The 9,949-nt window shown below is 37.0% G+C and overlaps 1 protein-coding gene across 1 annotated transcript in view; it reads left to right on the top strand.

Moving 5' to 3' along the window:
- Positions 1-1,496: 1,496 nt before the first annotated feature.
- The window catches only part of glra1 (glycine receptor, alpha 1), a 132,125-nt gene continuing 123,672 nt past the window's right edge, over positions 1,497-9,949 (top strand). Inside the window, exon 1 of the mRNA XM_037675485.1 lies at positions 1,497-1,683. Within this exon, the coding sequence (XP_037531413.1) occupies positions 1,497-1,683 (187 nt within the window). The remainder of the gene's footprint in view (positions 1,684-9,949) is intronic.

Below are 9,949 nucleotides of genomic sequence, written 5' to 3'. Positions count from 1 at the left end.
TTTTTGTTCTTTACTTTTTAATTTTTTAATCAATAATCATAACTGGTCAGATTGTTGGTTGTAGACTCGATCCTGTTGCACACATTACATTTTATTTAACCCTTTTTCATTAGTGGTTGATGCTAAACTAAAAACTAACATTCCCAATGTATGTTTATGTGCTGTAAAATATGCTAATGTTCATTATAATTGTAAAAAAAAAAAGACTACGTTGCTTTGTTTTTCTGTTCAAAATGAACAAATGTTTCCAAAACAACTGATTTAACAATAGAGCAGTTCAGTGAATATACATATATTTTAAATATATGTTCTTCCCTTCATCCAGTTTCATCGCAATTTTAATTATTCTCCGTAGTTTTGTTCATTTTGATCCAAAACCCCAAATTGTCATTCATGTTTGGAGAAATCAAGTCACTTTCCTCATGTTTTTGTAACTAGTTTTTAATTTTAGATGGCCACAATTATAATTTCATCTACATGTCGACAGGGGACAGGTAGCTGAAAAAATAAAAATCCATAAATAAAATGCAATTTACATATTGTTTTTAAAGACAGCTATGGGAAAACAGTTTTGATGCATTAACTAAATGTTGTGTTTTTAATTCTCACTTGCCTTTATTTCAGGGGCGTTAATGTCAGTTACAAAACGGGGCCAAAATGAAAAACGTTTTTTTCAAATCAAGGGTCAGTTTCAGTCGCTACATTCACTCAGATACCAAAAATCTTTTTTTTGGACGTTCTCTGTCACGTTTTCCGCATCAAAATTAAAGATTACAAAAAAATTACAACTTAATTTTTCTTTGCTTCAAAGTTCAGCTGTCACGAGGAGTCTGTGCTAACCAAAGAATGCTCAGTTTTTAAGTAAAATGAGAAGAAATTACAACATTTTACTCTTAAAATATCATCTTGGGGGCCAAATAAGACTCGAACCTTGACTTGGACATGTGCTTTATTTATATGATGGTGCTGCATAGCTTCTGCTTTAAGATCAAGTTTAAAGAAATATAACAAGAAACGAGCAGGGACTAAAAATGTTTAATTGCTATAAACGTTTGAGCATCTTAAAGTTGGGTTTGGTATGAAAGTTACAAATAGTTAGTTTTAGTCGAAACTGAGAAACGTTTTAATCCTAACAAGACTGTTGAGCTAACAGATTAGTCAAGCCCAACGTTGATCGCTGTCGTCTTTAATTTCTAACAAATTCACATTATTCCATCCATAGAGCTTCACTTTGTCAGCTACACTTATTACACACAATTCTGAATAAACGGCACCACTTCAGGGACATTCAGGACTCACATCCAGCTGAGAGATTTTAATATTTCTGCCAGAATAACAACGTGATGCGAAACTGTCACAGGATTAAAATGAGCTGCAGCTGTTGGGAACAAGTGAAAAAGTGTGAAAATGGAAAAAAATAGACTGACGTTCACACAAAAATCACAGCAAAGTTTGTGCTGAAATTCACTGTAAGTTTGCATGAATAGGATTATGTGATGGAGACGCCCCCACCGTGCACCGCTCTGCCTCTAACCGAGCTGAACTGTCTGTGTTGCAGTTTAGCGGCGTCGAAAGAAGCCGCGGCGAGGAAAGCCACCTCCCCGATGCCGCCGTCCGAGTTTCTGGACAAACTCATGGGCAAAGTTTCAGGTTACGACGCCAGAATCCGACCGAATTTTAAAGGTAGGACATACCACCGAGACTCAGCGGGATAAGGAGGGAATGTAGCCAAAAAACACTTGTTAACGCCTTAAAACAGGTTTTAGCAGAGACTTTCTCCAGCAAAAGGTTCGTATATTTCTTCTTTTCCTTTTGGCTGAAATGATGAAAACACATGAGTGTTGCTAAAGATTTGTGCTTTGTTTCATTTTCTCAACTGTTTTCATTTTATTTTTTGGTTTTTGGTTTGTTCTCAATCTCTCGATCTCTTTTGTTTGCCCCTTTTTGCAGTTTGGAACAAAGGTAATTCTGCACTCTGCTCCAATTAATGAAGACAGATTAAATCTGTTTCAGATGTTACACATCAAACCCCATTTTTATTTATTTGTTTGTTTTTTGACATAAACCCCAGAGCCTGCACTTTGAGCCCAAATAAAATGGCAGAGCAGCTTTTTCATCCACATGTTTTAGGATGTTTAGTTGGCTGATGCTAGTTGGCTACATTCCTTGGTGTCCACACAGTATCCTGAGTGCTTGTTTTGGTGGTCAAGGTAATGTGCCTCCTTCCTGCCAGCGTGATGCTGAAAATGAGCTCATAGTGATGATGCTGATGATGCTGATGATGATGATAGTGATATAATAAATAGTGACCTCTCCCTGAATGTTAGCCCCCTTAAAGACACATGTCAGAGGTTTCTCTCTCATTAGGGACACAGTTTGACCTTTAAGGTTTCTAGCTGTAGAAGACTGAAGATACTTCATATTTGTTAAAAATCTTCTGAGTACAGTCAATGAAACAAACTGTTTCGCTGCAGGTTTTTCACAAACGGTGAATATATATATGTGTGTATATATTAGACCTGTCGCAATAAACAATAAATTAATCTCATGATAAATGAAAATTATCGACCTCATTTTCATTTATCAGCTTTATCGTTTCTTCGTGTCTCTATTTCTACTGAAGACACTGGATGACAAAAGGCTCAACTCCGGTGTTCTTCACTGATCCCTCCCTTTCTCTTTTCTTTTTAAAATCCATTAAAATCATCCAAAATTGTGTTTTTGGATCTTTAAAAGCAGCTAAGCTACGAGCTAAGCTAACAAGCTGACCTTGGGGAAAAAACCTCTGTCTTGTCGAAGCTCCAGAATTCACAGTTGAAACCCGTGCCTTCGTGTAAAAAGGTTTTTTTTCTCTGCAAAAAGAAGCTGAGAACTTGTTTACTGATTTTTTTTAATTAAAAGCTTTGTGTGACAAATGCTATGCTTAAGAGCTCAAACCACACCGAGCGTCCACCATTTTGAGAACCGAAGAGAGACAACCCATGTCACGTCAAGGGGCCTCCCTCCCATTTTTTCTTAAAGAGACACATTGCTCTCTCCCTCACTAGCCTTCATTCGGTTTTGTATTATACTGCCATCCGGTGGTCGAAAAAAGGTACTACACAGAAAATGAATTAAACATTTCTTCTTAAATTTGACAATAGTTACTCATTATTGTCAAATTTCAGACAATATTATCGTTTATTGCAATAATTTCTTAGACAATTAATCGCCCATCAAAATTTGTTATTGTGACAGGCCTAATGTGTGTGTGTGTGTGTATATATATATATATATATATATATATATATATATACATACGGTTATATTTGAGCTTTAATGCTTGTTGTAAAGTAGAGGAATTCAAAGTGGACGTGAAATTTTTCTGCATTTCTTTAGTTTTAGTGAAATTAACTGTGCATGTCTTTATCCCTCGTACCATTTGTCTCAGCATCAGTTGAAACCAGATGTTTACATACACCGGATTAAAAGGCACAGAACTATTTTTTCTCACCGTTTGAAATGAAATCAGATCGAATTGTTTTCTGTTTTGGGTCATTTAGGGTTACTCAAACTATTTCTCATGCCCGAATAATGAGAGAGTCACGAGTTTCCATCCGCGTTTTCAGCGTTTGGTAGCGCAGCCTTTGAATTGTCTGTTTCAGGTGAAACTTTCCGTGTTTCCCTCCTCAGGCTTCTCATAACACTTTTGTCTATTCCTCCTGACAGAACCAAGCTAACTGAGTCAGGTTTGTTGCCTTTTCTGCTCTGCCCACAAATTTGATGGGATTTAGATGTGGGCTTTTTGATGGCCACTCTGAAACATGGACAACTTTGGACACTTTACTAATGCTGAGGGACATTCTGTTTGAAGACCCATTCGTGTCCATGTTCAGCTCATGTATTGAGATGTTGCTTCAGTATTTACACATAATGTTCTTTCCTCGTGGTGAAGAAGTCCACCAGTCCCTCCTGGTGTAAAACTCAACAGGATGCTGCCACCCCTGTTCTTCACATCTGGGATCGTGTTCTCAGCCTCCAGACCACAGGACTCGTCTCCATACATTATTGTCGTTGTCCCTACATTTTCAGACTGCAACCTGTTTTACTTTCGTCCTCCTTGAGTGATCTTACAGTCCATGTTGGTTCAGGACTTGTATTCCTGTGGATAGTGACCCTGACCTGCTTCAGCAGCATCTTCACGACGTCTGCAGCTTTGGTCCTGTGGTTTATTCACACATTTCACACATGGACATTTATCTGGGGGACAAAGAACACGTCTTTTTCCTTGTGTTTATCGTTTGAACAGAAGAACTTACTGGCATCTGAAATTGGACCAGAGATGAAGCAGAGTTGAGGAAGTCGATGATTCTTTCAGATATCTTGGTGATTTCTTTTCATTTTCCCATGATGCCTCACAAAGGAGCGGTGTGTTGGAGGTTTGCTGTAAAATGCGTCCACAGGCCATTCTCAACTCTCCATGCATCCATTATTTTTGACTTGATTCTTTCTCTTTGGGTCGCGGGGGTCACTGGTGCCCATGTCCAGCTATCACTCTCACCTAGGGACAATTTAGAGTTACCAATCAGCCTAACATGCATGTTTTTGGTCTGTGGGAGGAAACTGGAGTACCCGGAGAAAACCCACGCATGAACGGAGAGAACATGCAAACTCCACTCAGAAAGGCCCCGGGCTGGAATTTGCACCGACGGCCTTCTTTCTGAGAAGCGGAAGCTCTACCAACTGTTCCACCTAGGCCTGTCACTATAAACAATAAATCAATTAATCACATGATAAATTAAAATTATCGACCTCATTTTCGTTTATCGGCTTTATCGTTTCTTCGTGTCTCTATTTCTACCGAAGACACTGGATGACAAAAGACTCAACTCCGGTGCTCTTCGCTGACCCCTCCCTTTCTCTTTTCTTTTTAAAATTTGCTTAAACAATCCAAAATCACATTTTTGGATCGTTAAAAGCAGCTAAGCTGAGAAGCTAAGCTAACAGGCTGAATTCGGGGGAAAAAAAACCTCCGTCTTGTTGAAGCTCCAAAATACACGTTGAAACCCATGTCTTCATGTAAAAAGTTGTTTTTCTGTACAAAAAGAAGCTGAGAACTTGTTTACTGATTTTTTTATTAAAAGTTTTGTGTTGCTATGCTAAAGAGCTCAAACCAAACCGAGCATCCGCCATTTTGAGAACTGAAGCGAGACAGCCCACGTCACGTCAAGGGGCCGCCCTCCCATTTTTCTTAGAGATACGCTGCTCGCTCCCTCACTATCCATCCTTCAGTTCAAACAGTCTTTACTGACATCCGGTGGTCAAAAAAGGTACTACACTCAAAACAAATTAAACATTTCTTCTTAAATTTGACAATAATTACTAACTATTGTCAAATTTCAAACAATATTATCGCTTATCGTAATAATTTCTGAGACAATTAATCACTCAGCAAAATTTATCATCGTGACAGGCCTTGTTCCACCATGCCACTGTTCTCAATTAACCAATCAAAAGCTTCAAAAGCCATTACATCCTCATCTGGACTTTTCCAAGAATACTCAAAGGCGTGGTAAATTTACTGTATGCAAATTAGTGACTTTGAATAAATTGAAATTGATTAAATTCAAACACTTGTTGGGGCATTTGGCAAATCATTTAAAATAGTTTTGACAGAAATAATAAATTCTCAGATTTGAAGATAGAATATTTCTAAGCTACTAAATAGATCCTGTTTCAAAGTACTAATAAACAAAATATCACCTGATTTAATGCATCAGCACATGCATTTGTCAACAAGGTTGCATTCGGTGTAGAAAGTTGCTCTCCATGGTGCTGAAGGAACCAACTCCATTGTTTGACTGAAGAAAAGTTAAAAATGATTAATTTAAAGTCATAATAAAATATACAATTTGCAGTGGTTTTGATTTGAATTTTTGTGCTTTTAAGACTATTTCTACATATTTTATTAAAGTTTGAACATTATGTAATTCAAATGTATTGTTTGTAAAAGTAACAATTGTTAAACAGCAAATATTTGTTTACAACTAAACGAGTAGTTTAGAGATGAGTAGTTTGGAATATTTTGGCGCAGCTCGTTTGAGGTTTGCGTTAACGCTCTCCCAGAGTGATCTCCTGATCTCCCCAAAGTGGCTCCTGCTGTCGACTCGTCCTCGCAGCTTTTAGTCACTGAGGGAGAGAATAACGCTGGATTTATGAATCGCAGTTCATATTTTCTCTTTCGGTGCCGCTGTTCTCCCTCTGACTCCAGGGATTATTTTTGTCAACTCAGCTGTTGCTCATCGAGGCTTTCTGAAGCAAACTCATCAGCGTCAGAATGTAAATAAACATCTTGTTGTTGACAACAAAACATGATTCTCCTGATTTTGCTCATTAATTACAAATTATGGGATAGATTTCGGTACAAAACTTTCAATCAAAACAAAATGAAACTGTGTGTTCTCACAGCTATTAAGGCTTTAATTAAAACTAGAGAAATTGCATTTCCTTTGAAAATACAGTGTGAATGCTTATTGCTGAAAAACTGCTGAAATTAGCTGAAAACATGCTGAAATGTAGGTGAAATGGAAGAACAAGCCTAAGTTAGCAGAAGAAAGTAGAAAAAACACATATTTGCTGAAGTTGGTTTAAATGAGCACAGAAATCGATAAATTGGCTAAAAAGCTGAAATTAGCAAGAAATAGCTGAAAAGTAGTTGAAACGACAGAAAGAAGCGTAAATTACCAGAAGGAAGTGGAGAGAGCTCGAGTTTGCCCAATTAGCCTGAAAGAAGCAGAAATGAGCACAAAAAAGTGGAAATCATCTGAAAAAAGCTGAAATGAGCAAAAATCAGCTGAAAGGTAGCTAAAAATGCAGAAATTACCAGAAGGAAGCTGAGAGCACATTTTTGCTGAATTAGGCTGCAAAAAGTTTAAATGAGTGCAAAAAATGTGGAATTTGTTAAAAAAGCTAAAATTAGAATTAAAAACAGCTTAAATAAGCAGAAATGAGCATAACAAGCTGAAAGAATTTAGAAGAAACGCAATAATTTTGTTACGAGATAGATGCCAAAAAAACGTATGGAATAGGGATAGTAACTAAAAGAAATATAAACAGGATCACAATAGTGTGAATGCTTGATAAGCATTCACACAATACAAAGAAAACAGACAAAAATAACACATTTCTCAAGAAATTCTTCCAGTTTTTGTGACAGATAACAACTTTTCACATCATTCCGTGTAAATTCTCCACATTGATGTCCATATTCTTGGATTTTAAACTACTTTAATTTATTTAAATTAGCATTATGTGACCCTTGTATCACTTGAAATATTTATCAAGCTATTTTAAATTATTGGCTTTGAAATCAACGTTGTGAAGATTTGTTGTGGTTTCTCTTGTTCTTGTTGAAAACAGGGTCAACAAACAAGTCAACATTGCTCTACGATCCATTATGTTGCAACTTGTGTTAAATTTGACGCCTCGCCTGCTTCTGGCCACGCTGCTGCCGTAAAGCAGTGAAATTAATGCATCCTAGTGTTTCCTTCGCTGAGGACAAGGATGTGCATGCGCCACCCTTAAAGTGACGTTTCTAAATGCAGCCGTGGAGTTTGTTTTGTCTTTCCTCTGAGCTCATTATGTTACAGCCCATTATACGCTGATCTCTGAGACATCTCAGCTAATGCCAGACAGAATGGAGCGGGGTGGAGAAGCGTCAGCGTGACTAAGTGTCTGTTATTAATCCTGCTGTGGTGGCTGTTAAACACACGATTCACCCGGGTGTTTATTCTGAGTCCGTTTGGCAGAATGTCTCTTTTTTATTTGATTTCTCTTCAGCGGTGGTTGGCAGCAGCTCAGGTTGATTTACTGAAGCTTTAGTGCGGAAGTGACCTTCTACATGCAAACAGGCGGACATTTGAATTTTCATTCTTCTAATGTGACGTAATAAAACAGGTTTAATGTAAATGAAGCATCTTGCAGAGGGTTTTGTGTGCGCAGAATAATAATCCCATGTCCGGGGAAGGCAAAGGAAATTGATAATTAGAAAATTCTTACATTATTACAAAGTAAACGAAGGTTGTTATTGTTGCCAAAGAAGGATTTGAAACAAAATTATGTTTCCAGATTATTTTTCTTTTATCCTTTTAACTGAATGCATCGGGGACTGAGAGTGGATTTTATTCTATCAGCATAAAGAGCGTAAACTTTCTGACTTCTTCATTCAGTTCAGCTTTACTGTGTGTGTGTGTGTGTGTACCTGTCCCCTTTCTTGCTAAAAATAACCCCCACATGAAATAAACAAGTTGACAGCTCTGCCTCTTAATAAACTCTGAAGGAAAAGAAACAAAGACGTCACGTCAGACGAGTCCGTCAGGTGGCTCAGAACCAGATCTGCTGCAGATTTTAGTTGTTTCTCAAAAAAAAAAAGTTAAATTATAACGAGGAAGAATAAACATATTAATATAATATTTATTAGATTATGTTAAATATGGAAAATATTAGAATGGGACAAATTTTAGAATGTCTACATGCTCCTGTTTTCATGTTCATGAACAAACCAAAAAAGTCCATGCTCAATAATCTAGGTATACAATCCAATAATTTTCAGTCAGGTCATCTGGGAAAAAAAAGAAACTGTCTAGATCACCTGACTGAAAGTTGTTGGATGTTCATGAACAATTTCCTATTGGTTAAAGCAATAATAAACATTTGTTGTTGTTTTTAGATAAAAGAACACATTAAATGAAAGTATATAAACAAAACATATGGTTTGAATTTTATTAAATTTAAAATATAGTGATCAACCTGATTGTTTTGTGTTAAAAACAGGATTTTATAACGTGTGAGGGATATTGTAAATAAAGGAAATATTAGGTGCTCGTGGCAAAAGACTGAAAAAAAAAATCATGGAAAATATGACGTTTTTGAATTATATTAAAATTTTACATTTTAAATTCTTAAAGGTACAAGAAAGAGAGCCAGTCTTAACTCTGAAACAGTTGGGACATTGTGTAAAATGTAAATAAAGGCAGAAAGTTTTGATTTTCAAATTTTATAACCCACATTTTATTCACAATGAAATATTAAAATATGCTTGAAATTAAAAGGAAAATGCTTTTTTCAAAATAAAGTAATCTATATTTTTATAGGAGAAACATATCTGATAAAAGTTGGGACAAGGTCAACAAAAGGCTGTGAAGTATGTGATATGAATCAGAACCAAATAAGAGGGTTGTTTTGTAAATAATTATTTGTCAACAGGTTAGTCAGAGGGCTGGGTATCACAAGAGACTTTTAGAGATTTAATCTCTTGGCGGTAAATATGGGCAAAGGTTCCTCAACCTTTGAAAAAAACTGTTTCTAAAAACAGTGGAACAATTTTAGAATAAAATTCTTCGATGAAAGGCTTTCAATCTCCATCATCTCCAGTTAATAATCTCATCAACAGATTAGAAGAATCTGTAAAAATTTGACCTCAAAGGTCGAGGATGAAGGTCAGTATTAGATGGTCGTGATCTTCGGGTCCTCAGGACTACTGTATTAAAATCAGGTCTGGTTCTGTTCTGGACATCAATGCATGTTTATACATGAGCAGCTTACACATCTGGAAAGACTCAATCAATGCAGAAAAGAAGCTACAGGTTTCAGAACAACATCTGCTCCCAGCCCTCTGAGAAGATCCAGGTGTGTTGTAGCTAGAATCCTCCACCAGACCAGAATGGGACAACATTCCCTCTCCTCATGTCCTCCAAAACCAACAACTGGTCTCCTCATGTCCTCCAAAACCTCCAAAAACTGGTCTCCTCTAGTCCTCCAATACCTTCAACAACTGGTTTCCTCAGGTCATGTAAAACTTCCAACACCTGGTCTCCTCAGTTTCTCCAAAACCTCCAAACAACTGGTCTCCTCAGGTCCTCTAAAACCACCACCAACTGGTCTCCTCTAGTCCTCCAAAACCTCCAACAAC

This window comes from Nematolebias whitei, chromosome 4 (assembly GCF_014905685.2).
Source record: "Nematolebias whitei isolate Nwh7 chromosome 4, NemWhi1, whole genome shotgun sequence".
Lineage (NCBI taxonomy): Eukaryota > Metazoa > Chordata > Actinopteri > Cyprinodontiformes > Rivulidae > Nematolebias > Nematolebias whitei.
This window is presented reverse-complemented; position numbering and strand designations above follow the sequence as displayed.